The sequence below is a fragment of the Zymoseptoria tritici genome, chromosome 6 (assembly GCF_000219625.1).
Source record: "Zymoseptoria tritici IPO323 chromosome 6, whole genome shotgun sequence".
NCBI lineage: Eukaryota > Fungi > Ascomycota > Dothideomycetes > Mycosphaerellales > Mycosphaerellaceae > Zymoseptoria > Zymoseptoria tritici.
This window is the reverse complement of record NC_018213.1, coordinates 93998-121918: the sequence shown is the minus strand read 5'-3', so window position 1 is coordinate 121918 and position 27921 is coordinate 93998. Positions and strand designations below refer to the sequence as shown.

At 51.1% G+C, this 27921-nt stretch overlaps 6 protein-coding genes across 6 annotated transcripts; 5 read left to right on the top strand and 1 right to left on the bottom strand.

The window, feature by feature from the left end:
- Positions 1-65: 65 nt before the first annotated feature.
- PKS4 (polyketide synthase) lies at positions 66-9391 on the top strand (the record flags this gene model as incomplete). The annotated part of the gene is made up of 9 exons (XM_003851953.1): positions 66-241; positions 307-648; positions 712-1061; positions 2265-2520; positions 2582-2628; positions 2685-3459; positions 3514-3831; positions 3887-8622; positions 8681-9391. 9 exons carry the CDS (start codon positions 106-108, stop codon positions 9389-9391), a joined length of 7671 nt encoding a protein of 2556 aa, XP_003852001.1.
- Positions 9392-9732: 341 nt separating this feature from the next.
- On the top strand, positions 9733-11168 carry MYCGRDRAFT_93613 (uncharacterized protein; the record flags this gene model as incomplete). Its single annotated transcript, XM_003851954.1, has 2 exons — positions 9733-11063; positions 11120-11168. 2 exons carry the CDS (start codon positions 9733-9735, stop codon positions 11166-11168), a joined length of 1380 nt encoding a protein of 459 aa, XP_003852002.1.
- A 1153-nt stretch (positions 11169-12321) lies between these two features.
- MgSPR6 (subtilisin-like protease) lies at positions 12322-13343 on the top strand (the record flags this gene model as incomplete). Its single annotated transcript, XM_003851955.1, has 4 exons — positions 12322-12533; positions 12591-12725; positions 12779-13055; positions 13155-13343. Coding segments are annotated over 4 exons (813 nt in total), but the record flags the coding sequence as incomplete, so codon positions are not given.
- A 132-nt stretch (positions 13344-13475) lies between these two features.
- MYCGRDRAFT_43851 (uncharacterized protein) lies at positions 13476-14945 on the bottom strand (the record flags this gene model as incomplete). Its single annotated transcript, XM_003851280.1, has 3 exons — positions 13476-13557; positions 13612-13973; positions 14133-14945. 3 exons carry the CDS (start codon positions 14943-14945, stop codon positions 13476-13478), a joined length of 1257 nt encoding a protein of 418 aa, XP_003851328.1.
- A 506-nt stretch (positions 14946-15451) lies between these two features.
- MYCGRDRAFT_100386 (uncharacterized protein) lies at positions 15452-16710 on the top strand (the record flags this gene model as incomplete). The annotated part of the gene is made up of 4 exons (XM_003851956.1): positions 15452-15654; positions 15704-15919; positions 15980-16280; positions 16411-16710. 4 exons carry the CDS (start codon positions 15452-15454, stop codon positions 16708-16710), a joined length of 1020 nt encoding a protein of 339 aa, XP_003852004.1.
- Positions 16711-27230: 10520 nt separating this feature from the next.
- MYCGRDRAFT_93609 (uncharacterized protein) lies at positions 27231-27860 on the top strand (the record flags this gene model as incomplete). The annotated part of the gene is made up of 2 exons (XM_003851957.1): positions 27231-27560; positions 27624-27860. 2 exons carry the CDS (start codon positions 27231-27233, stop codon positions 27858-27860), a joined length of 567 nt encoding a protein of 188 aa, XP_003852005.1.
- Positions 27861-27921: the final 61 nt, after the last annotated feature.

The following is a 27921-nucleotide window of genomic DNA, read 5'->3' as shown; positions in this document are numbered from 1 at the left end:
TCACAACTCAGTCACAACAACCAGCAGCATCATCTCCTCATCCTATCTGCCTCACCTTCCACTACCAAGACCTTCAGTTCTCATCTCTCCCCAATCATCGCCAACATGAAGCTCCTCGTCTGCCACGGCTACGGCATGTCCTCCGAAATCTTCAAGGAGATGTGCGGCAGTCTCACCAACGGCATCGGCGCTCACCACGAATACGTCTTCGTAGACGGTGAGGTCAAAGTCAACCGATCTTGTAAGCCACATCCAGAGCAAAGTCGATCCTCGGCCATGAATGATCCAGACTGACAATCTCTCCAGCAATGGCCGACTTCATCCCAGGCCGACATCTCGCATACTGGGACGCATGGTCCGCCGACGGCATCCAAGCCGCCAACGAGCTGATGGAGGAGACTCTCGCCGAGCACGGTCCCTTCGATGGCGCCCTGGCATACAGCCAAGGCGGAGCGTTCGTGCTTGGCTACTGCCTCCAGCACCTGATCGATCGTCCCGGCGTGCCATTGCCGTTCAAATTCGTCTGTTTCTTCGGCACCGCCGCCGCACTCTCCGCGGACCCGGAGTACAAGACGAAAGAAATCATGGCCGCTCTGAACCAACTCACCGACGAGGAGAAGGACGAACTCCATGAGGGTTTCATCAGCCGTAAAGGCCACAAGGATCCTCGGGAGTTTTCCGTCATCAAAGAGAACAAAGTCCAAGGCAAAGAAAGGGAAATCTTCATCGCTCTCATCGACATGGTACAAGCATCTCTCGGCGCGAGAAACTTCTTCGGCATCGACGAGTCGGATGAGACCAACGCCATCGACGACGACTCGTACAATCTCGAGGACTTTCCGCGCTTCTTCAACGCTGTTTACACCACGCAGAAAATCAACATCCCCACGGTTCACGTCCGTGGTCTACGCGACGACCCGGCACCGCTCAAGCTGGCGGAGCTGGCGCAGGAAATGTGCGATCCGACCATGACGCAGCTCGTGAGGTATGATGGCGTGCACGAGATTCCGCACAAGGCCGAGGATGTGCTGCGCATTCGCCAGGCGATTGACAAGGCGTATGTTATGGGGCAGAGCAACCACTTTGATATTCCCAAAATCTCGACTCGGCCGATGGAGCAGGCGGTCATGGTGGCGGCGTGATGGGGAGGAGCATGGGAGGCTAGTTTGGGAGGAGGATTGAGTTGGGAGGAATTGAGGATTATTTGATCATATTGATGGAGTTTGGGGCATGCATTTGATGAGGTTGATGAGGAGTGATTACAATATCATCAAAATTGAGACATTTCACACATTGACCGTGTTCAATTCCGGAAGGCGTTGCTTCCGTTTCCCGTCCACGTGACCAAAACAACCTGTCTTTTCCCCGAACAATCTTCCAGGTTGTCCTCTTCCCTGACAACAACCACATCATTCCCTGAACACCATCCATGATTATCGTCTCATAGCAATTTCGCCTTCTTCACGGCTGCAGTCCTACGGCCGACGGCACTGACACGGCGACGACGACGGCGACAACGACTGACGACGACGACGAGGATCTCACTCATGCATCTATCTGCAGCATGGCTCCACTCCATGCGTTCGTATTGATACACAACAAGCCTTGCCTGCTCCGAGCTTGTCCTGTCTTGCCTTGCCTCGCCAGCCACGAGGGATGATATCGATCCCCACATCTACCGCATTGATGGGCCGTGAAGGTCCACAAAAGCAATGGATTCGAAGTCCCTCGAGTGGATCGCCGCGACGGAAAACGAAGCGGCTGATCTTCTGCCCTACCGCCCGCGTCTCAATGTCTCCTCCCGACCCATGCGGAGGCCATGCACTCTCCACGCATCGTTGACGCTGCTCGTGAGTGGTTCGGTTGCATTGCACGAATCTGTTATCAAGCGCTCACATGGCATTGTCAAGGTTTCTACCTCACTCTCGGTATGCCGACGTGGATCCTCCATCCAGTCCCGCTAAACCGCCGCGGAGCAAATCATCACGAAACTCCCGGAAACCTGCATATCGTTCGCGCTAGTGTCCTTGCCACATGCGAGACCACAGCACCTCATCCATCAGCATTATCGTTCCATCTTCGCCTGTGATATCGGTTGATGAAGCTATGCACCGCTGGATCATTGTCTCGCAGCCCACGCGGTGGAATAACGCTCCTCGCCGCGAAGGCCGAACTGCATGCGAGCATGTCCGTGCCTTGACCACGATAGGGAGTGCATCGCTACGAATACTAATAGACAACTTTCCTGCCTTCATCCAGAGTAGGACAACTCTCCTCACACTCCTCGACATACACGCTATTTCTTCTCCTCCTTTTCCGTCCTGCACAACCGTTCCGTCAATCGTTTCTTTTGCACCTCAATCTATACCATGAGTCCTATGATCGAGAACGCAGAGATGGAGCCCATCGCCATCGTCGGCATGGGCATGCGCTTCCCTGGAGAGTCGCACTCCAGCGAGGAGTTCTGGGATCTGCTCCAGAGTGGACGGGATGGATGGAGAACCATCCCCAAGGACAGATGTGAGCATGATTTATCTGTGCTAACATATTCGGACGCATCGTTGACAATCTCCCCTCACAGTCAGTACAGAAGGCTACTATCATCCCGATCAAGCCCGCGCTGGCTCAGTAAGTCTTCGGCCAACCTTGCAACAACGAACACGACTAACTCATCTTCCACCCAGATTTTCGTCAAAGGCTCGCATTTCTTGTCCGGCGAGTACGAGAAAGGCGCCAAGATCATTGACGCTCCATTCTTCGGTATGACCTCCGCCGAGGTCGAAGGCAGCGATCCACAGCAGCTGCATATGCTGGAGGTCTCATACGAGGCACTGGAGAATGCCGGTATCTCTGCATCATCAACAGCCGGCACTGATACCAGCGTCTTCGTCGGCTGCTTTACCCGCGATTGGGAAGCCAGAGGTGGCCGCGACCCATACACTGGTCCCTTCTACGCCGCCACAGGAAACGGTATGAGCATGCTCGCCAACCGTGTCTCCTGGTTCTACGACATGCGCGGCCCAAGTATGACTGTTGATACCGCCTGCTCATCCTCACTCTACGCCGTCCATCTTGCTTGCCAGTCTCTTCGTACCGGCGAGTCCAAGATGGCCATCGCAGGAGGCACCAACATGATTTGCGATCCTTGCTACATGCGCGACTTGACCGGGATGGGGTTCTTGAGCCCCGATGGGCGATGCCATTCATTTGACCACCGCGCCAACGGTTACGGACGTGGTGACGGTATCGGTGCGGTCGTGCTCAAGAAATTGAGCAAGGCACTGGCGGATGGCGACACTATCCGAGCCGTTATCCGAAACTCTGGTCTCGGTCAGGATGGCCGCACGCCAGGTATCACCATGCCTTCACCTGAAGCTCAGGCGGACTTGATCAGACAGGTCTACAAGGCTGCCGGTCTTGACATGGATCAGACTGCCTACTTTGAGGCCCATGGCACAGGTAAGCAGTGATCGACAATCTCACGCTTTACTCCAGTTCTAACCTCATTTCCAGGCACCCCCATCGGTGACCCATATGAGCTTTCCGCCTTGGGCGCCACTTTCGGCGCCACTCGGACTGAGGCGAACCCCCTCTATGTCGGCAGTGTGAAAGCCAATATTGGCCATCTCGAAGGCTGCGCTGGTCTCGCCGGTCTGATCAAGACTGTCCTCGTGGTCGAGCAGGGACAGATTCCTCCCATTGCAGATTTCGAAAAGGTCAATCCAAGACTGAAGTTGGACGAGTGGAAGGTCGCTCTTCCCACGTCTTTAGTTCCGTGGCCGATTGCGGGTGTGCGCCGAGCTTCTGTGAACTGCTTCGGTTATGGTGGAGGTGAGTAATTGTCTTTGACCCGACTATATATTCATCAACTGACGACCTGTTCCAGCCAACTCGCACGTCATCATCGACGATGCCTACCACTACCTCAAGTCTCACGGCTTGACCGGACACCACCAGACTCTACTCGGCCCGCTCGATACTCCGGAGGTTTCAGACGGTTCGGACTCTGGCTTCAGCTCCGGTGCTTCCTCGCCAGGCGACGATGTCGAGAAAGAGTTGCTGCAGCCCAAGCTTCTGGTTGTTTCTACCGTCGACCAGGCGGGTCTCCAGCGAAACGCAGCGGCACTGGCAAAATACGTACAGGACAACCAAGAACAGGTGGAGAACATCGAGTTCTTGCAGAACCTCGCGTACACTCTTTCCTCCAGACGCTCCACCTTCGACCACCGATCATTCGTTGTGGCCCGCTCAGCTTCCGACCTTTCGCAACAATTGCAGGCTCCTCTGACCAAATTGCGCCGTGGCGCCAAGAACAACAACACATTCTTCTTGTTCACTGGTCAAGGCGCGCAATGGGCTACCATGGGCAAGTCGCTCATGGCGTTCAAGACTTACCGCGACAGTCTACAACGTGCCCAGACCGAGCTGAAGCGCCTCGGCTGCACCTGGAACCTCATCGAAGAGCTCAGCGCCAGCAAGGAGACTTCACGCATCGACCAGCCAGAGTTCAGTCAACCTCTTTGTACTGCTCTCCAGCTCGCTCTCGTCGATTTGCTGGCTGAGTGGAGTCTCACTCCCAAGTCGGTCGTTGGACACAGCAGTGGAGAAATCGCAGCAGCCTACACCGCCGGCTTCCTCGCCCACGAGCAGGCCATCAAAGTTTCCTACTGCCGTGGTCTCTTCTCCGCTGACGTGGAGCGTCGCATGGGTACCACCAAAGGCGCCATGATGGCAGTCGCTCTGTCCGAAGCTGAGGTTCAGCCTTATTTGGCCATGGTACCGCCGGAATCCGTCGTCGTCGCCTGTGTCAACTCTCCCGACAGTGTCACATTGTCCGGCGATGAGACTGCCATCGACGTTCTCGAGAAGAAGCTCCAGGATCTCTCCATCTTCGCGAGGAAATTACGAGTGAAGACCGCGTACCACTCTCCGCACATGCGCTGCATTGCTGATGACTACCTGGCTGCCATGCACGATATCGAGGTGGCGACCACTACGCCTAAGGCGACCATGTTCTCCTCCGTCACTGGCGGTACGATCCTCAGCGCGGCCGATGTGGACGCTTCGTACTGGGTTAAGAACATGTTGGGATGTGTCCGATTCTCCGATGCCGTTCAGGCTCTGGTGACGCAACCTGCTACGACTCCCGGTAAGGCCAAGACTCGCCGCAAGCTTCCTGTCGTCTACTCGGCCGTGGTGGAGATCGGTCCCGCCGAGGTGCTCAAAGGACCTCTGCTGCAGATCCTCAACGCTGTCGATGGAAAGCTGGCTACTTCGGTGCCTTACACGGCCCTCCTTTCTCGCAATGTGGATGCCGCTCATTCTGCACTGACCGCGGTCGGGAAACTGTGGGGACACGGTATTACCGTCGACATTCATAAGCTCAACTTTCAGACCGAGCCTGCGAGTCCACTCCAGTCTCTGGCGTGCCTGCCGCCCTACAGATGGAACCACAAGTACTACGAGCACACCAGTGCGTACGCCAAGACGGTTCTCAACCGCGAAAAGCCACGAACCGATCTCCTTGGATTCGTCGTCGACACGGCCTCCGCCACCGAGCCGAGATGGCACAATTACATCCGTATATCTGAGCAGCCTTGGCTGAGTGATCATCGCGTCCAGAACAACGTCCTCTATCCCGGCGCCGCCATGGTCGTGCAGGCCATCGAAGGTGCACGCACGCTGGCCGACCCGCATAAGACCCTGAAGGCGGTTGAGGTGCGAGACATCGTGTTCAAGAAGGGCCTCGTGATTCCGTCCGGCGACGGCTTTGCCGAGACTGAGATCCACTTGAAGCCAACATCATCGCACTCTACCACCGAGACTGCATGGACGTTTGAGGTATACTCTCGCAACGGCGACGATCCGTGGAACACGATGTGTACTGGAACCGTGTCCCTCCTCTACAACGGCGACGACTTTGGCGAAGGTGCTCGGGAGTGGCAGTCTGAATCCGCTCTGTATGATGACATCCGCAAGCGTGCTTGCAGAGTCATCAAGCCAAAGACGTTCTACAAGCTCTTCGACGACAAGATGGGTCTGCAGTACGGTCCACTGCACCGCAATGTCACCAAGGCAGTGTCTGGATTCGGTGAAGGCCATGGTGTTCTCACTGTGCCCGACACCAAGTCTGCCATGCCATCGGAGTTTGAGTACCCTCATCTCATCCACCCGGCAACCCTGGACGCCATCTTCCACCTGCAGGCTCTGGGATACCTTCACAGCCTGTCTGGTAATGAGACTCTGGTTCCGATCAGCATTGACAGCATCTACGTCGCCGCCGATGTGACTACAGCGCCTGGAACTGAGCTGCATGGATACAGCAAGGGTGATCAAAGCGGCTCCGGCGACACTGTCGGCGATATCGTGCTGTCTGATGATGCTTGGGAGGCGCCAAAGGTGGTTGTCCGCCGCTTCTTGTCCCGCGACATCTCGGCTACCTCTGCGGCTTCATCTGACAGTGGATCCCGCAAGTGCACTCGCATGGATTACATCCCTCTTCACCAAGGCGACGTCCAAGTCACGCCTGAGCACAGCGACGACGGCGAACAGGCAGTCATCATTGAGCCCGAAACGCCATTGCTCAAGCTTGACGAGCTCGTCATCCTTCACGCCTTCAAGGAGTCTGTCGAGTTGCCACTATTGGTCGCGGAGCTTCAAGCAAGACTCGCATCTTCGTGCACTACTATCACAACATTGCACCCGGAGTCGATCAACTTTGAGAGCATTAAAGGCAAGGTCGTCTTATCGCTTCTTGAAATCGAAGAGTGCTATGTTGATGGCTGGACCGAGAAGCAGTTCTCTTGGCTCCGCGATCTTGCCTCCAACGCCGAATGTATCCTATGGGTTACTCGTGGTGCGGATGTCGGCACGGCCGAGGGCTTGAGATTCGCTAGCACGACTGGTCTCTTGCGGACGATCCGTGTTGAAAAGCCTCAGCTTCGCCTCTTCCAGCTTGACCTTGATGGCAAGGAGAAGATCTCGGACGACCACAGCATTGACTTCATTGTCGACGCTTTTGAGTCTTCCGTTCTGTCTTCCGCAAAGGCTGTTGAGCAGGAGTTTGTCCAGATCGGCGACAAGCTGTGTGTGCCTCGCCTTGCGACTGATGAGAGCTTCCACGCCGAACTTCAGCAGGGTGTTGCCAGTGTTCCTGTGGAGCAGACGCTGGAGTCGCTGGATTACCCAGTCCGAGCTGTGGTCTCTCCCGACACTCATGCTTTGCACTTCATCAAGGACGAAGGCAATGATGAACCTCTTGCCGATGACGGTATTGAAGTCCAGCCGTCCGTGGTCATGCTCAGCTCTGCCGAGTTCACGCCCGGAAACACCGTTGGCCGAGATGCCGTTGGCATCGTGACTGCCATCGGAGCCAAGGTCACAGAATACAGCGTCGGAGACAAGGTCATCGTCTGCGCGAAAAACTCTCTCCGCAGCCGCCTGCGGGTTTCGGAAGGCTTTGTGCGACCACAACCCAGTTTCATCGCGGACGCCGTGGCTGTGAACCTGCCGTCAGCCATCACCACTGCATACTTGTCCGTCATCGAGCTGGGCAAGATCAAGAAGGGCGATTCGATCCTTATCACAACGGAATCTGGCTCCAACACTGCTGCCATCATCTTGTTGTCCCAATACCTTGGAGCCACGCTTTATGCCTCCTACAACACAGCTTACGAGCGTCGCTGGCTGGTGGAGCACATGGGTCTGGAGGACGACAATGTTGTCCAGATCAACCGCGGCGACAGGTTCAAGCAAGCTCTGTTCCGTCGCACCGGCGGCCGTGGCGTCGACTTGGTCGTGTCCTCTGTCGCGGATGGCGCTGCGCACTACACGGTCAACTGTCTTGCTCCGTTCGGTCGCTGCGTCAGTCTTGGCTCGGGCGCTGTCCTTTCTTCCTCCGCTGCTCTTGCGCAAGGTGTGATTGTCACAAACTTGGACCTTGATTACCTCCGCGAGACGACTCCAAGTGAGATTTCGAGAGTCTACCAGACTGCGTGGGCTTTGGCTCATCAGGGCATCTTCCACATTCTGCCACCGAAGAGAAACCAGGATCTGTCCGGTTTCAACGGCATGACTCCTCTGCCGGAGAACCTCTCGATGCCGGGAGGAATGGCCGTGAACGTCGATCCGAAGAACGTCATTCTCGCTGTTCCGGCTCCACCGCCGACTCTGGCGCTCGATCCAGAGGCCACGTATGTCCTCGCAGGTGGACTCGGCGGTATCGGTCGCTCCATTGCTGAGACCATGTTCGCAGCAGGCGCTCGCAATATCTCGTTCATCTCTCGCTCCGGTGCCAAGACGGAAGAGGCGAAGACTCTGCTTAACTCGCTGCGGCTTCGCGGTTGCAATGCCAAAGCATACCCATGCGATGTGTCTTCTCAAGCTGCCGTTGCTGGGTTCGTGCAGGCTTCTCTGGACCGTGGCGAGAAGATCAAGGGTGTTGTGCAAGCTGCTATGGTGCTTGAGGACTCTGTCTTTGACAACATGACTTTTGATCAGTGGACGAGGTCTACCCAGCCGAAGATCACTGGTAGCTGGAACTTGCACACTGAGCTACCCAAGGATATGGACTTCTTTATCATGTTGTCGTCCATGGCGGGCATCATTGGTAACCCTGGACAGGTAAGTCGTTCTCAGAACACTTCTTTAGCTGCGTCGTATACTAATCATCATCTCACAGGCCAACTACTCCGCCGCCGGAACCTACCAAGACGCCCTCTCCGTGCACCGCCGCAAGAACGGCTTCAACGCAACGACCATCGACCTGGGCATTGTCTCCGACGTCGGCTACATCGCCGAGAATCCCGAGCAATTCGAACGCCTCCGCTATCTCAAACCCCTCTTCATCTCCGAGCGCGACCTCCGCCTCCTCCTCTCCGCCGCCATGCTTGGTACCACCCGCAACGGCCTTCCCGTCCCACCTCAAGTCGTCACCGGTGTCGGCAGCGAGCTAATGCAAGACGGCAGCATCGGCTCCGCCATGGCTGCTGATCTCAAGTACACCAACCTCCACGGCGCCAGCGGCGATGACTCGGCCAATGCCGGCGAGGACGAGCAAGCCCAGGAAGCGCTCAAGGCGTGTACCAGTCTCGCTGCCGCTGCGGATGTTGTCGAGGGAGTCTTTGCGGCGAATATCGCAAAGGCGACGGGTATGGAGCCTGAGGATGTGGACATGGAGAAGCCGATGCATTCTTATGGTGTGGACTCTCTCGCGGCGGTGGAGGTCAGGAATATGATCTTCAGGAAGTTCAGGGCGGAGGTCAGTGTGTTTGATTTGTTGAGTACGATGGCTTTGAGGAGGTTGGCGATTAAGGTCGTGGCGAGCAGTAAGTTGCCGAAGAGTGAGGTGCAGATGTCGGCGCAGGAGAAGGCGGCGGAGAGTGAGGATTGATTGACTGATGGATGAATGGATGGTTGGGGATGTGTTTGATGAGGTTTGGCGTTTGGGGTGGGTATATCAGGGTTGGAGTTTGAGGGTTGGATTCTTTATCTCATATCATGTACATTTCACTCAATTCACACATTACAATGCCTTTCAGGATCCCTTGTCGACGGCTTGGAACATCCTCATACTCAATGCCATCCGTGTGTCCTTGGAGCGAACGGACGAGAAGATCTTGGCGCAAAGCATCCCGAGGCTGGCGGGGTCCCAAGAGAATGACGACGATAAACAAACCACGGTCGGCACAACCGTCTCTTCATTTTCATCAATTTTCAGTGGACACGCCCGTCATGAAGTCTCCCATCCCGGATTACCTCAATCGAGTCCTCGACAATGCCCGCGCCGATGAATCTGGCGCTCCTGCCGGCTATATCGATGTGCTCCGTCAAGCCGATACCTCCCGACTAGCCGTGGCCATCGCAATGGTGGACGGCAACGTCTACAGCGCCGGCGACGATGAAGTCGAATTTTCCATCCAGTCCATCTCCAAAGCATTCGTCTACGCTCTCGCCATCGAGGACGCCGGTCTCACGCAGGTACTGAAGAAAATCGGAGTCGAGCCATCCGGCGACGCTTTCAACGAGCTTTCGCTACATGAAGGTTCAAACCGCCCTATGAATCCGATGATCAACGCCGGTGCTATTGCCGCTCACTCACTGGTCGTCGGCCCCGACGCAACTTCAGAACAGCGTACAGATCGGATCCTGAAAGTCATGTCCAAGCTGGCAGGCCGGCAATTGCATGTTTGCGAGGAGGTCTTCGAAGCTGAGATGAAGGACTGGGACCGCAATATGGGGCTTGCACATATGCTCAAAGCCGCTGGAATTCTTCGCGGCGATCCTCGCGAGGTTGTCAGAGGCTACATCCGACAGTGTTCGATCAACGTCACTGTTCGGGATCTTGCACTCATGGCTGCGACGCTGAGCAATGCTGGCTATCATCCGGTCACTTCTGAGCGTATATTCCCGCATGCTAGTGTAAGACAGGTCTTGTCAGTTATGACGACTTGTGGGATGTATGATGCAGCGGGAGATTGGGTGTCGCATGTGGGCATACCAGCGAAGTCGGGCGTGGCGGGTGGGATTCTCGGTGCTTTACCTGGACAAGTTGGTCTTGCTGCTTTCTCGCCGAAGCTGGACGATAAGGGGAATAGTGTGCGTGGTGTTGCTATTTGCGAGCAGTTGTCGAGAGATATGGGACTACATCTCATGGATGTTTCGCAAATCGCTCGCTCCACGGTCAGCACGAGCATTGCAAATTTGAACACGGCCGATGACCATGCAAATTGCCGGCGTCGAGTTGCCATTTTCCACATGCGTGGAGCAGTACGCTTCGCTGGCTCTGAGATATTGACGAGAGCCTTGGTTCAAAAGCTTGGAGACGCAGATCCGAGTGATCCCGAGTCTGGAGCATATGCAGACGCATGCGCGGTGGTACTGTCGTTTGGAGAAGTCTTCTCGCTGAACAAAGTCGCACGACGGATTGTGCATGAGAATATCAACCGCTTGCTGGCCGAAGGGAGAAGGGTCGTCGTCATTGATCCGACGGACGTGCTGCGATGGGAGACGGAAGGCAAGGACATGCATCCTGAGGTTGTTGGGAACCAGGACCAGGCGAGAGAGTGAGTGCTTCAAATTTCTAGGACTGCTCCTGATCGTAGGTCTGACTGTTTCACAGATCCATTGGCGGAGCCGGGTGCTCTGCTACAGTGGAGCAGAGCTGGTGATTATAGCTCGAACGAGGCCGGCCCTTCGTTCCGGTTCTTACCCCTATTCCCTACAATCCTGTTGTTTTTTGACGATTCGAACTGAGTCTCTGGCCTGCCTTGCTGAACTTGCGGGAATCCCATTCGACTCCAACATTCGATCCTGCCATATGTCTCTGCCTCGGCTCATGAAGTCCATGCCGAGTGATCTGCACGCCATGCAGCTGTATAGCAACGCCACACGAAGCTGTTACAGAGGCGCCAAGGACGAGACATTCTCCGAGAAAGCTTTGCCACTCTCCAACAAACCTGCTGAAATCTGGATCGTGGCGATAGACTCTGTTTTCAGGCCACATATCATTCCGATAGCTCTGCGCCGTCCGTTGTACCGTTCGGACAGCCTTCGAGAAGACAGCTCGTGCCGCGGCTTGTCGACGGAGGAGTTCTTCAAATGTTCATGCCCGCTCGTCGATCACAAGCAAGCGATAACACCATCGCACTCGTGGCTGACAGTGCTTGTCTGAACTTGGAAGGTCCCTTTCCCGTACCAACTGCTGTTACCAGTCCATTGCGCACTACTCGCGAGCTGTGTCGCCTTGGTATTCTTGACCGTCTTGTCTCCTTCTTGAAGTTGAAAGGATTTACAGCCGCCCCTCACCGGCAAATCCAGCTATATGGTATACATTGTATGTACACGGCCGATGCCGCTCCAAGCTACGGCAGTACACCGATGGAACGCTGTGTGTCAACGACCAGGCGGGCGAGATGGAAGATGTCAGGGCCATATAAGTATCGCGGAATGTCGTCCAGGATTAAGGCAAATTCATTTCGTCGTTTGTCTTTACCATACCGACTATGCAGTCTTTCTTCAACCTCCTATTGGCAGTGCCAGCCGTACTGGCTGCTGCAACAATCGACAGACGTCAGACTGCCGAAACAGTTGCAGGCTCTTGGATTGCCCGAGTCGACGACAACGGGGTCCTCCCAGCTGTTCTTGCTGCGGTACGCACTGCCACTGGCGCAGAGGCCAAACACTCATACAGCATCGGCAGCTTCATTCGCATTCGATGGCGATGATGATTTCGTCAACCTGATTGCGAACATCGCATCGATTCGCAGCGTTGAACCCGACACCACGGTGTATGCTTCGGCCCCGGTGATCAACCAGCGTGCTTTGGTCGAGCAGTCTCCGGCGGAGTATGGTCTCGTCCGGATCTCTCGTCGCACGACCGGAGGCTCGACTTACACATACGATGAATCCGCAGGCGCTGGCTCCACCGTGTATGTTATTGATACTGGAGTCAACACTGCCCACGAGGATTTCGGCGGACGTGCGGTTGTTGGAGCAAGCTTTGTCCTGTTGGAGCCGAAGACTGATCTCAACGGGTAAGCATAGTCTTCCGCAAGGCACTTCGTTCAACCAGATGACTGACGGTTCCACAGACATGGCACTCACTGCTCCGGTACCGTCGCCGGCTCAACATACGGCGTCGCGAAGAAGGCGAACATCATCGGGGTCAAGGTTCTGGGTGCTCTCGGGACTGGTCTTAATTCCGGTGTGCTCGCCGGCATCGATTGGTAAGTCGTGGTGAGGGCATTGCCCGAAAACAACAAAAGCTGACCGACCGTAGGGCCATCAACGACGCTCGGCAGAAAGGCCGAACTGCTCGTTCTGTCATCTCCATGTCTCTCGGAGGTGGCTTCTCCCAGACCACGAACGATGCAGTTGCAGCAGCCGTGGATGCCGGTGTCTTCACTGTGGTCGCAGCTGGCAACGATGGTGCTGATGCCAGTCAAACATCACCGGCTTCGGAGCCATTTGTCTTCACGGTTGGTGCGACGGATCGCAACGACAATCGTGCAAGCTTCAGCAATTTTGGCCCGGTCGTGGATATCTTCGCTCCTGGTGTCAACATCACGAGGTAAGATCCATGTTTTCCGCCAGAGCTGTTTTCATGGATATGTTTGCTGATTTATTGATGTAACGGCGCCTGGATCGGTGGTAAGACTGCAACGAATACCATCTCGGGTACGTCAATGGCTTGTCCGCATGTCGCTGGTCTCGCTGCCTATATCATCGGTCTTGAGGGAACGCGCACTCCCGCTGCTTTGGGGGAGCGTTTGATCGAGCTTGCGACGAAGGATGTCATTGTGGCCGCTGGCGCGGGCAGTCCAAATGCTCTCGCGTACAACGGTGCGGCATGAACGTAGGGGCCCGAAGACTTAGACGGACCGCAATAAAGAATGTCTTTTGTGGGGACATGCTTCGCGCGCTTCTTGGATCTCGTATACCCCTCGAGACTCGAGAGGAATCTCTATGAATCTCGCCTAAGCGGCCTGGACCCGCCGACTTTGCCATTCCTTCGCACCTCTGTATAAGCAGTTGTAATCCATGAACTCGTCAGGTCGCCTTGGGAACTTTTAGCATGTGGCATGAAGCTTCATCAAGTCGATAGCAACTCACATCTTGACCTCATTGCTACCCTTCTCAGTTGGAGGCCTGGCCGCATCCCGACTGTATTTCTGTATCAAAGTCGCTCTCTCATACCGGCACTTGAACACCTGCAGCAGCAAACTGTTCACTTCCTCCATCGACGGAATGTCTCGCACGCCTTCGAAAAATGCTCCAAGCGCTTCGGCGTCCTCCACCGCCTGGCTTGCTCCTTGGCCTTGAGTAGGAAGCATGGCGTGGGCCGCATCGCCAATCAAGATGACTCGGCCTTTCGTCCAGGTCCGGAGAGGTGGGAGATCTCTCAGCTGCCAGAGACCGAGATCCTTCGCCAGTCGGAAGGGTTGTTTGACCCAGTCTGGGAAGTCTTTGAACGACTGATGAGGGAGTCAGCACATTTACAGACGGTAATGGGATGAAGCTTGATCTCCGTGGTCCCGCTCAAACTACGCTGCACGACCTGCCCCTCAGTCGCTCGGAATGTGTAGTCTGAGTAGGAGAGCGCAGGAGTTCCACTTCCACACGTGGGAACTTACCTGCAACGCTTTGTCAAGGTCTCCCGTCGACCTCCACGATTGTTTCCCATCAGCATCCTCATTCATGCGTTCGTCCGGAACCAGGCCAACAATGCTGTAGACCGAAGCATCTCGTGCCGGACCCGAGATGAGACGACAGTCATGGGCGAAAAGCATAGAAGTGTAGGGTTCTCTCGAGTGGATCTTGGAGCAAAAGTCTGGAGCTTCCTTCTCCAATTGCTCGGTTAGGAGCATGAAGCGGTAAAGGGACAAGCCAGTGGGGATGGGGGCAACATCCTCATCGAGGATGCAACGTCGCAGCACGCTGTGTATACCGTCCGCGGCAACGATCAAGTCGGCCTTGAGCTCCTCGCCATTCTCCAAGACGGCAATCCCAGCTTCGCAATCACAAGACACAACCCGACTCGACACTCGAATCTCCACAGCCGGCCCATCCCTCTCTTCCGCCATCGCCGCCTGCTTCAAACACTCATGCAAATCCTGCCGATGAAACATAACCCTATCCGCTCCATACTTCGACTTCGTCTTCAACGGAATCTCACCAACTTTCTCACCATCAACATTGAAAATTCGAAACCCTCGATCGACCATTCCTCTCGCCGTCGTGGTCAACAGTCCTCCCAGCTTCCACCCCTCCTCCAGTATCCGAGAAGCATTTGGTTGTAGGGATATCGTGGCTCCAATCTCAGCATGAAGTCGAGACTGCTCGAGGATGGTGATTTGTCGTCCGGGAGCTCGGAGTGCGATTGCGGCTGAAGTTCCGGCGATACCGCCGCCGACAATGATGATCTGGAACGCCGGTGAGGAGGCCATTTTGGACGGGGGAGGGGAGGATTGGGAAGGTGAAGATTGTGCAGAGGGTGAGGGCTTTGATTAGGGTGAGTTGGTTCATTGCTGGGAGGGTGCACTCGGGTCACGTTGCGGTAGCATCGAGCTATACGAGATTCATGAATCAGGTCAACTGCCGTCCATTCTTTCCTTGTCTCCGTAGAGGGTCTAGTCGTTCTTGGACGAGTGTGGGCTGCTGCCATGCGGACGCATCTCTTCGGAAAGTGGGCGGCTCGCCACAAATTCCGAATGGGCCAAGCCTGGGGTACGAAGCCGAAACGTGGGCAAGATCGGTATACGTGGGATTCTGAATACTCGGGAAATGTGGTGCAATGTGTCCAAGCAGAATGATCAAAGGACGAGGCGAGCTTGTCGCGGAGAGGCGAATCTTGTCCAGTTACGTCGGCTAGATATATCGGCACCTGTGACTTCTCTTCAGTCTCGCAAAACCTCTCAGATAACGGCCTAACTTTGATAAATCACACTTAGCCATGTCGTCCACGATAACCGAGACTGCTCAAACGATCCATGTCAAGTCAGAATCTCAAGCCCTCAAGGTCGACGGTACCGACCCAAGTTATGGCGACTGGAGAGATGATCTCGCCAGAGATGGCTATGCAGTGATCAAGGGAGCGATTCCGCGTGAGCGAGCGGACAAATACGCCGATGCAATGTTCAGCTGGCTTGAGGGATTGTAAGTAGGGCCACCCCGGGTTGTATCGCATGCGCTAACCGTTTTCCAGCAATCTTGGCTTCGATCGAAACGATTTGTCGACCGTCCACAAAGACAAGCTACCACACATCACCGAGAAAGGCATGTGCTTGCAGTACGCCGTCACCCACGAGGACTTTGCCTGGGCGATGCGCGGCGAGCCTGGCGTTGTTGGAGCTTTCGAAAAGGTATACGATACTGAGGATCTGATCGTGTCTTTTGATGCCATCAATTTCAGTTTTCCCAAGTAAGTCAAACTCGTCGAAGACGATCAAGCTTGAGAATTTGTGTTGACAGCCTGCGACAGCCGCAAGGACATCCCCGAGAACAAACCGTGGCCACATCAGGACCAAGACCCTCTCAAGTCTGGGTTCCGGTGCCTCCAGGGCCTCGTCAATGTTCTCCCGAACGGGCCCAAGGACGGCGGTCTCATCGTCTGCAAAGGCGGTCACTTGGCCTCGACAGAGTTCCATCGTGTCTTCGCCGACGAACCACGCATTCCGGCATGGACGCCTGAGTGGTTCGGCTTCACGCCCGCAGGCATGGAGTGGCTTGACCAGCAAGGCTACAGATGGGAAAAGGTCTGCGCCGAGCCTGGCGATCTCCTTGTAAGTTGACCGAAGAGCAGAAGACCTGCAGTGGTGCGAGAAAGTATCTTGGCCTCTACAAGCAGCTCTTGACCCGCCCTCGACTCTTCCGAATCCAGCACATCACTGACCTTCCGCTCTTCTCTTTCAGGTATGGGACTCTCGTACGCCGCACTACAATCTCCCCTCTGAGTCCACGTCGCCGCGGTTCGCCGTGTATACCTGCTACATGCCGGTGGAGGTCGCGACGCAGGAGGATTTGGTAAGGAAGAAGGAGGCGCTGGAGAAGTGGGCGGGTACCACGCATTGGCCGAACGCGAGGCATGTGGGCGGAAACATCGCGATGAGGGATGGAGTGGAGGATCCGCACAATCGGCCAGAGCCGGTCAACAAGCCCGTGTTCGACCAGAGGACGTGGAAGTTGACAGGCGTGCCGTATATCAAGGCTTGAAGGTGAGCGTACAAGAGGACGAAGACGGTAACTTGTGCGCGTATATCAAGGCTTGAAGGGCTGGAATGTATCCTTTGTTGGTGACATGATCATGGAGAGGAGGAGTTCTCGGGAGGTGAAGCAGTACGAAGTTGCTCCATTAATGCCTGAGGCACAAGGTATTTTGTTGCGCGCAGCGCAATATAAAGTTGCAGGTGGTCAGCCAAAAACTGGTTTGGCCGCTACTCGCGTCTGATTGGTCGCTCAAATTTACAAGTGGCTTAGCGCTGCATTTACGCGTACACTATATACCGCCGGGCGTATCTTACTTTTATATAAGTAGCAACGGCAGGGTCATAAGCTAGAACGGTAGGGTTAGAACGTTAGGGTTACCCTACGAGATTCCGTTTAATGTCCCGTTTAATGTCCCGTTTAATGTCCCGTTTAATACTATGCTTAAATCTATTTAAATTAGTCCCCGAGTCGAGGGATTTAGCGCTAGGGGCAGCCTGTTCGGATTCTAAAATACGTATCTCCCTCGTTATACGTAAATCTTCGACTTCGAGAAGGAGACAAGAATAGTTCTACTTAAGAAGACTTAACGGACTTACGATGTTAGTTGCCGCGGTAAGGCACCTTCTAAGTTAAGTTAAGTACTATTAGCTACGAGTATAATAGTATTAAGCCCTCTCTCTCGGTTAAGCCTTTCTCCGTTTCTATATTCTAATAGCTTTACCTCGACGATAACCTAACACAACTTCGTACTCGTACGAGCGAGCTATACCCTACTAGTAGGATAGTATACTAAATATAAGTTTCCCTTACTACGACATCTTTACTATTTTAATATATATAAAGTGCTCGCTATCGAGTTTTAAATGTCTACGTAGCCTTTAAGGTTACTAAATATGTTCGTATATATATAGATAATAATCTATCCTAGGGATAGGCGATATAAGACACTCCTCGTCGGTCGCCGTCGTCGTCGGGAGTATAGTATATTAAGGCACTCCGGCGTAGACTTTATACTAGGCTAGAATTCCGGCGGACGATAATATAGTACCGAGTCGAAATTCCTATATATATTTTATAATAGCGCGGCGGCGGCAATATACTAGCGGCGGTAATATACCGGCGGCGATAATAGAAAACTAGCGGTATTATATAGGTAGCCTACCTAAGAGTACGTAAGAGTAGTTATACGTATCGGCGAGGCTTATATAGATAGATCCGAGAGAGCCTTTCTCTATACCGGGAATCGCGAAATTATAAATTCGCCGTAGTAAGAGAAACTTACGTATAGTACGCTATTATAGTAGCGAGAGCGCGGGCCCCTAATAAAGTCTATTTATCCTACCCGGGAACGTATAGGCCCTTTCCCGAGGACTCGTATAGACTCGAGTTAAAGGGTATATTTTATTATAGGCGGAGATTAGCCGAAGAGGCTCGCTACCCTAGAGAATTTCCGCGGAGGATAGTTCTATACGTTAGCGAACATCCTAGTCTACCCCCGTAGACCTATAGGAGAACGCCCTAATAGTTATATCCTCGTACTCGGTCTATCTCTATAGTAATAATATCGTATAGAACTACCTAACGAAGTCCTTACGAACTACTAGAGGAGATTCTTATTTATTAAGCTAATAGTAAGCGTAATTACTATATTAGGAGACGACGGAAAGACGGTAGCCTCCTACTAGATTATACGCGTCCTAGTAAGGCGGCGTAAGTCCTTATTCGGTAGAACTATACCTCTCCCCTACTACGTCTTACGTTAAAAGGGCGATTACTAGAATAAGGTAGATCCGGCTTTCCGTCTAGTTCCGAGACGCGTACGCGAATAGACGCGTACGGACGATTTTACCCGTATAATGTACGCGTTTCGTCCGGCGGTATACTTACCTTCTTAAAGTCTTAAAATTTAGTTAATGTCGTCTATGTTTATAGTTTTAGTATTATATATAGTATTGTTAGTATTGTTGTAGCGGTTACCTAACTATATAATTATTTATACTATTTAATAAGCTAATAAGTAGCTCGTTTTTATAGCGGTAATCGTATTTATTACCCTTATTACTCTTTAATCTTCCGTTTCTTACTCTTACCCTTAACTTATATTAGCGCTAGTACTTATAATAGTACTTAAGAGCGTAGTACTATAATCTTCTACTCGGCGTAATAGCTACTAAGAGGTATATAGTAATCTAGTATTACTATAGTCGTAATATAAGGGCGTTAAGAAGGCGGTAGTATAGCTTATAAAGAATTACTACTCTAAATATTAGCGAGTAGCTAGTCGATAGTTATACGATTAAATAGAGCCGTAGCTTATTATAACTACGTAAGCTAGTATTATAATACTATCTTCTTTAAGCCGCTCTTAATAAGGTGCTCGTCGTCGTTAAGAGCGTAAAAGCGCTTACGTAACGACTAGAGCGACTCCTTTATTAATACTATATATCTATTACGGGTAAACAATATATATACGAGAGTTTAGAGTCTATATTAGATATAGTAAGTTCGATAAGGAAGTAGCCTAAAACCTCGCGGTAAGCGTAGAAAAGGATGTAGGCTACTAAGACAAAGTACGGGGTTACGCTACGTATTATAGAAAGGGCGCTAGTCCCTTATAATACCCCCCCTCCTCCCGGTACGCGGAAAAGTCGTCGGCAACCGATATAAAAGTAGCGGACTATTTACCCTCCTCCTTTAGACCTACTATAATCGTCTAATTAGCTAAAATTTACTCCTATTGTCCGCTCTTTTCCTAGTATTATCGCTTGTCCGGGCGAAAACTATCGGATCCCGATATAATAAGCCCGCTATACTTTACTCTATCTCTTTACCTTTCTAGTATTGTCGAGAAAGTAATAATATAAGGAAAATACGCCCTTAGAGCCCGGGGCTACGTATAAATACCCTACCCCCCCCCTCTTTTCTACTACTAGTATTACTAAATCGTTAAGGTAAGTTTTTAACCTAAAGGTTAAGGGTTCGAGTCCTTTACTTTTATCTAGGACCCCGGTACTTTTCTAACGGAGTCGTAGATATTGTCCCTTTTCGGTAATAATAATAATCCTTAGAATAACAACCCGGGTCCCGCCCTTACCTTCCCGCTAGCCGCTAATAACCCGCCGGCGCCCGCCCCCGCTCCTCCTCTAGCGGCTCCCGCTTAGAACTAGCCGCGTACCGCTATCTATTACGAGCTATACGCTAAAAGCGGAATCGACTACGTCCTACTAGTAGTATAAAATATATCCCGCCTATTTTCCGCCGGACCCCGCTAATAAACCTAGATAGGCCAATCTCGCGCGTATATAAGCTATTACGCTAAGCGTAAGAATTACGCTAAACTATAAGTTATAACCGGGCTCCGCCCGAAAGTCGCCGCTAACCGCCTAGTCCTTAATTCGCCTATATCGCCTACGCCCTTTAGACCCGCGTAGGTACTTAGTAGGTAGCGTAAGTATCGCTAGCCTCCGCTCGAAAACCGTCGGCTAATTAGACTATAGTAATAATGCTTATAATAGTTTAGGTACTACTCTTAAGGCTTAGAAAGCCCTAAAGCTACTATAGGTAGAAGGTTTGCTCTCTATATAGGTTCTCTTATTATCTCCGATCGAAAAGCCCCGCTAACCGCTCGAAATAGTCTAGTAGCCTCGGAGATTACTCGTTCTATAGAGGAGATTGTCGCGTAGTAAGGACAAATATAAGTACTTCGCCGGTCTCCGTTCGGTATAACCCGCTAACCGCTTATTAGTCCTAGTAGCATTCCTACTACTCTTATATTAGGTAGGCGTCGCTCCTCGTAGATAGCTACTTCCGCTCATTCTCGGTCGGTTCCCGGTATAGAATATAGTAGTGCGATTACTACTCTAAAAAGTAATTTATAAAATAAAAATTCTTACGTAACCTCTCGTTCTCCTCGTATATTTAGTTACTTCTTCTCGGTAACTACTCTCTTTTTCCTCTTCTTAATATACTTCTCTTTTAGCCTATTATTAACTTTAGCATTTCTAAATTTTTGCTCGAAGTTATCTATAGCGACGGTATCTACTAGGTTGTCTAAGGGCTCCTACGTTAGATCGTAGTAGCCGGTCTATTTAACTAGGACCTCCCTTCCCCCTCCTCTATTCTTTAGTGCTATCCTTATATATAGTAGTTCTTCTATATCCTATTCCTCGTACGACTTAATTAATACTAGATCCGGCTAGTAATCGTCGGAGACCTAGCCTAGGAGAGGGTCGTCGCTCGCTAGTCTTAGTAGATCTAAATAGAAGACCGGATAAATGTTACTAGGGATCCTAGCTAAATAGATAGAAACCGGCGACAAGACCTTATTAACCGTATACTTCGTATTCTTATAATCTAGGCTTTCCTTAGGGCGATTAGTACGATAATTCCTTAAATCTAGCTATACCTTATCGCCCTTCCGGTATATTAGCGCCGCGGTACGCTTCCTATTAGCGGCCTCCTCCTACTTTTAGGTAGCGTCCGCTATACTTACCTAGCATAGGTCTATAATTCCCTTTATTTTCTCTACGAACTTCGAAGCTCTCTAGGCTACGGCTAGCGTAGAGGGCTCCTCGCTATCCGGCTCTAAGGGTACGGGAGACGGGGCTTCGTATCTATAAACTACGAAGAAGGGGCTTATTCCTAACCCCAAATAGTAACGGGCATTTAGCGCTAATTAGGCCGTAGAGAGCTAGCGTTTCTAGTCGGACTACTCGTAATTAATATAGTTCCTTAGATAGGCTTAGACGTCCTAGTTTAGTCTCTCTAGGCCTCCGTCGGTTTAAGGGTAGTAAGCTAAGCTTAGTCGCTACTATACTCCGACTAACCGGTAGAGTATTTTCTAGAATATACTCGTCTAGTTCGTCCCCCTATCGCTCGTAATCGCGCTCGGTAGCCTATAATATCTTACCTAGTAGTCTAGGAATCTCTTAGCGTACTCCTTCGCTTTTATACTAGGTATCGCCTCTAAAACGACGGACTTACTTAAACAGTCTTTAATAACCTATAGGTAATAGTTCCCCTTAGACTTAGGGAGGTCGGTTATAAAATCTATAGAGATCTCCTAGAAGAAGTAATTAGGAACCGGTAGAGGGCGTAGGAGTCCGTATTTATACTCTCTCTATACCTTGTTCCTTCCGTAGTAATCGTAGTTTCTTAAAAACCTCCTAATATAACATAACTATAGAGGCTAGTAGAAGTTTCTCCCTAGTATAAAGGCCGTAGAGTCCCGCCTAGGGTAGCCGTAGACCGGGGAGTTATATACGGACTAAATAATCTTAGTACGGAGTTTATCGTTTTATAGAATCTTAGTATCCGCCGACTTATATTCGGCCTCCGACGTAACCGCCGCTCTAGGAACCTATAACCTACCGCGATGCCTTAAGCGGCCCTTCTCGTCGATACTATAATCCCTAATCTAGATTTTAACCTTTAGATCCGGTAGAATAGCCCGGGATCCGTCCTTAATAGCGCGGATTACTATCTAATACTAGGTACCCTTTTTTAAAGTCGGACCTTATAGTTTATTTAACTCGCTGTCCTAAAAGGGTCCCGCTATAGCCGCGTCCTTACTATCGGAATTCGGCTCTAAAGCTACTAGCTACATTAGTATAGCTTATAGGTAGTAGAGTTAGATAGACGTAGCCGATAGGTTGTTAGCTACTACCTCCCTTTCCCCTCCGGCCGCCGGCTAATCTAGGGCTAAATTAGGTTCTAGGAACCTCCTAAACTGTAATATCTTGTCGTCCTCGCCTAGAGTGTCCTACTCCCTATAAGAAAGTACGTTTAGTATAATCGCTTCGGTCCCCGGTCGGTATACGAGTTTAAACTAGAACAACGTAACGGTCTTAAACTATCGAATCTACCTCTTACTTAGCTACCTCTTTATTATAAAGTACTCTAGGTTCTTATAGTCCGTCTAAATAGTAAAGGGACTATACGTCTTTAGCTCGGGTACCTAGAATTTTAGGTAGGACACTACCGCTAACATCTCCTTATTGTAAATGTCGTAGTTAATCTCGGCCTTATTAAGCTTCTATAAAAAGAAGCCTACTAGCTTTAGGACCCCGTTCGCTTCCTATAGGAGCGCGCCTCTAATCGCGAACCCGCTATAATCCGTCTCTAGGAACGTAGGAAGCCCCGGGTCCTAATATATAAGTACTAGAGCCCTATAATACTTTCCCTTTAACTTCTCGAATGCTTTCTCCTTAAGCTCTCCCTAGGAGAACGGCGTTCCCTTTCCGGTAAGCGCGGTTAAGGGAGCGGCGATCTTAGAGTAGTTAGGGATAAACATCCTATAGTAGTTAGTAAAACCTAGGAACCTTCGAACCTCCTTCTACGTTCGTAGTACCTTCTAGTCTTCTACTACTTAAATCTTCTTAGGGTCGGGTCCTACGCCTTTTCCGTCGGTATAAACGATAAACCCTAGGTACTTAACGGTCTTCTATACGAAAGCGTACTTTCCTAGGTCTAGGTATAGGCCCCTATCCTAAAGGGCCCGGAGGACTATACGAACCTTCTAGTAGTAATCCTCGAGCGTACTATTAGAGTAGATAATTATATTATTACTATATACTAATATAAAGTCGTCTAGATATTCCCGTAACAAATTATTAATAAACCGCTAGAAAGTAGCTAGTACCCCGGACAGACCGAACGGGCATACTAACTACTCGAATAGACTAAATCTAGTACGGAAGGCTATCTTATACTCTTCGCTAGCCGCTATACGAATATAATAGAAGGCGGCTATAACGTCGACCTTCGTAAGCTATCGTAAGCCCGTAAGGTTCCTTAAGGTCTCCGGAACTAATAGGAGTAGGTACCTATTATACTTCGTTAGGGCGTTTAGCGCTCGATAGTTATAGTAGAAACGTAGTCCCCCTCCTAGTTTACGAGCGAAAAGTACTAGTGCTATAGCCTCTAAGGAACTTAGCCGGATATATCCCTTTTTTAGTAGGGCATTAATAACTTTTCTTAGGACTAGGAGTTCGTCCTTAGATACGCTATATAAGGGGCCCTAAGGTAATCGGGGTAGTAAACTATCGGCATTCGGCCGGAGAGCGATCTTATAGTCTAGATCCCCTCTATAAGGAGCGAGCTTATTAGCCTCCCGCGTCCTAAATAGTAGTAGTATATCGTAAAGCTCCGGGGGGGAGCCTACTCTTAAGCTACTTATCTATTAGGGGCTCCTTTACTTCTAAGGATTTCTAGATATCCTAAACCGTCGCTATAGCGAGGGTTATAAACCTCTTAGTATCCTAAAGGGTCTTCTTAACGTCCTCGACTAAAGCTATAGTAGCTACTATAAAGCTACTGGAGTCCTTAATCTCCTTATAGTTCCTCCCTTCTTCTACCTATTTATTAGCGATACTATAGTAGAACCGGTGTTCCTCTAGTATAGTCCGGATCTTATTATACGCCTTCTAGGGGTTCCTAAGGATTAGAGGGAAGGCTAAGTTAGGTACGACGTAAGTATATACTAACTAGGTATATCCGCTTACTCCTATCCGGAACGCGACGACTCCCTTAATCTACGAGTTACGTATAGACGTAGTAGCACCCTTAACGCCTCTCTTCTTATCGCTAACTAAGCTAAGCCCGAGGCCTTTAGCTAGGTCTCCGTTAATAGTAGCGTAGTATTAATATCCTTCGTCGATTAGGGTAAAGGTCCCGAAGGTTTCTTCTAGGACTACGTCGCTATAGATTAGGGTACCGTTTATCTTACTCTTAAACGCCTCCTAGCCTACTATTATTACTACGGCTATACCGTCTCCTACCCTAGTACTTCGGGAAGGAGTTAGTCTTTTCCCGTCTCTATAGAATCCGACTCCTCTTTATCGTCCTCTAGAACCGGTCCCGCGCGGACCGCGTTTATTCTAGCGGGTAGCGTTACTACGGCGTAGGGACATTCGCGTATACGGTATCCGTCCGCTCTATAGCGGAAGTAGAGTCTCTTCTATCGGCGTCGCTCTCTTTCTACGTCGTCGACCTACTTTACTCTCTACTTCCCTTTAGCGTTACTATTCCGACTTCCTTAGCTTCTTAAGCGATTCCTACTCGTCTAGGCCGGGGTTATAATAGTATCTCTATCGGCGTCTACCTATACTCTCGAGGTACTCCTACCCTAAGGGCGCGCAGTTACCGGTATAGAAGAAACGGTATCCTTATTCTTCTCTTTCTACTTTTTGTTAGTAGCCTTAAACTAGTTAGTAGCCTTTAGATTAGTTATTACCCGCTCGACCTCCTCCGTATAATCGTTATAGTCCTTAATATTTACGATAGAGGTAGTATATATCTTTACGGGGTTCGAAAAGGTATGTTTTAGGTATCTAATCTAGACCTCGTCTTTCTAGCTCGCTCCGCTAGTACTAAGTAGGAGATCGTTAAATCTTAGCTAGTAGTCGTACTATAGCTAACTAAGTTTATGCCGGAGGTTTATAAGCTCTTCTAGTACGTTTAAGGCCTCTCTACTATCGCCGAAGACCTCTTCGAATCGCGTAAAGAAAGCCTCGGGGTCCTATACTTCGTTCGCTCCTTCCGACTCCTAGAAATAACGTATACGAGATCTCTCCTTATAAGGGAGGGTATCGTAGATAGCGTCCTAGTAGTACGGGTCGGGGAGCGTTAGTTTAAGGCCGGTACGTACTCGAAAGGAGCTTCTTAGCCGTAGTAGATAGTCTCGGAAAGTACTCGACTTCCCGTCCTAGGCTACCGGCTTCTAACCCTTAGGGCCCGAGGGTTTTAAGTCGTCGCCCGCGGCCGGTCGACCGGAGATCGCCTAAGTTAGTACTTAAATTAGGTTATTTATAGAAGGGGCCGCTAGATCTACTAGGGCTCCTCTAGTTTCGGCTACCGGCTACGGTATATTCTACTCGGCTTCCGCCCGATTAATAGCGTTCCGCTAATGTTCTAGCTCTACCTACATTATATATTAACGTATATATAGTTGCTAGAGGAACGTTTATAGATCGGGTATACTCGGCTCCTCCGGATTAACGTTACCGGATCCCGAAGGATTTACGCCGTTGTCCGTTATATCGCTTATAGAAGGAGTTATATCGAGTAGATCGAACTTAATATTACGGGTAAATAATATATATACGAGAGTTTAGAGTCTATATTAGATATAGCAAGTTCGATAAGGAAGTAGCCTAAAACCTCGCGGTAAGCGTAGAAAAGGATGTAGGCTACTAAGATAAAGTACGGGGTTACGCTACGTATTATAGAAAGGGCGCTAGTCCCTTATAGTATCTTATAGTCCGGATCTTCCTCAACCTCCTTTATAAACGCGGCGAGCTCCTTATCGGTAATAGACTCTATAGTATAATAATAAGAGGTGTAAGGGCTATAAGAGCGGTAAGAGCGGTAAGAGCGGCTAAATATATAATAATACCTTTTATAACGCCGGCGCTATAAACATAAACAACATTAATATAAGTTAGACGGTAAGGATACGCGTCTGGACAGAATACACGAATTGTGCGGGTTAAATCGTCCGTGCGCGTCGCCACGCGTACTTCCGGATTACCGCCGAGGGCTCCTAGATATTCCGGATCTGCCTTATTCTAGCAATCGCCCGTTAAAAGATGAGTCTGACGGTCACACCACGGCCTAGTCATGCCTTAAATGCTGACAGCGAGGTTCTCGGTGGCATCAGTCGCGCGTGATGCCGTGTCAGTCTGATAAATGCTCAGATGATGATGCTATCACCGTCGGCTCCGTCGAATGGCGCTGAGGGCCGGTGGCAACGAGCGGAGCCGACGGGCTATGCAATTCAGGCGAACGAAGACTTCCCGCGTTGACCATTCGTATAGTCACATTTACGCTGACCTTGGTGTGACAGCGGTATCGTTGCATAGGCGTCAGGTTCGGCCGACAGACCTGTATCCCTTTGCATCTCTATTGTGACGAGATTGGTGTCTTAGACAGGGCTCAACCTATACCTTGCCGACATTGTTTGTTAAGTCTCCTGGAACTCGGAAGGTCCGCATTCGCAACGGTTGCCCTGATGAGTGTGCAAGACATGGAGACTTTGAAGTGGTGTGACTCTTGGTGGTACGACTGGCGGTGGTAAATTATTACACAGGCCTGATGCTGGGCTTGCACTAATGGACACCTAGCCTTCGTGTCGACGAGTCGACGACGGCATTTCGTTCGACGATATTGAGCGCTAAGTAAGACCTGATCATGCTTTGGCGAAACTCCTCGTTTGGCGAACGGTCCAGACATCATCGCAGTGACCACTTCCGATGCCAGGGTAAGTCCAGTCTCAGGCCTCGATTGGTACGCTCACTCGCAGCAAGCTCTCCACGACCATGTCCGCTTTCAAATTGGCCATGAGTTCATCAGTGGGACGACCTGCTCGTGCATTGCCGTGTTGAGATCACACCTGCGCTGCACTGGAATCCCATAAAAGCCCATTCTCGCGTTGTCAGAACCCACTTCCATTTCATCATCATCGTCCATCACTTGCAGTCATTACCATCAAGTGCCTCATTACTACCTTCATCGACCAATCGATCATCATGCAGTTCTCGGAAGCCCTTCTCTTCCTGGCTTCTGCACTTCCGGCCGTTGTGCTCGCCGAGGTCCAAGGATCACTACACGTCCCACCAGCGGTCATCGAGCACGGCAAGCGCAGTCTCTCGCCATTGCACCGCAGACACTACACTTTTACACCAAAGCCTTGCACACCCGGAGACGACACTCCGTGTATCCCAAAGGGCGTGATACCTCACACGCCCAAGACCTGCAACATTCCGGTCACGAACGATGATCGGTTTATCTCGACCGACGCAATTCTCCGAAACGGTTACCCTTTCTGCGACCCTGATTTCGCGCTCTGCAATTGCTCTGTAAGTACAAGACTCTCCGCCTCTCGGACGACCTTTTGCGAAATCTTGCTAACTTGTATCCAGGTACAAGGCCTGTCGCAGGACGTTATCATCGAGGTCTGCAGAGAGATCATCTCGCGCCATGATCCCTCGCTTCACATCGTCGACGGCTGCCTGAACGGAAACGATGGTTATTGCGACTATGCAGGCGCATCATTCGCGGATTTTTCGGGCACCGATGTCAAGGACGTCCCCTCCGTCTGGGACTGCGTGAAAGGAAAATATGTTGGTGACTACACGCCTGGCTCGCCTCCTTCTTGAAGCAACAATCGGCTGCCATGGACCAAGCATCGAGGTCAAGCACAATGGCTAAAGAAAGTGG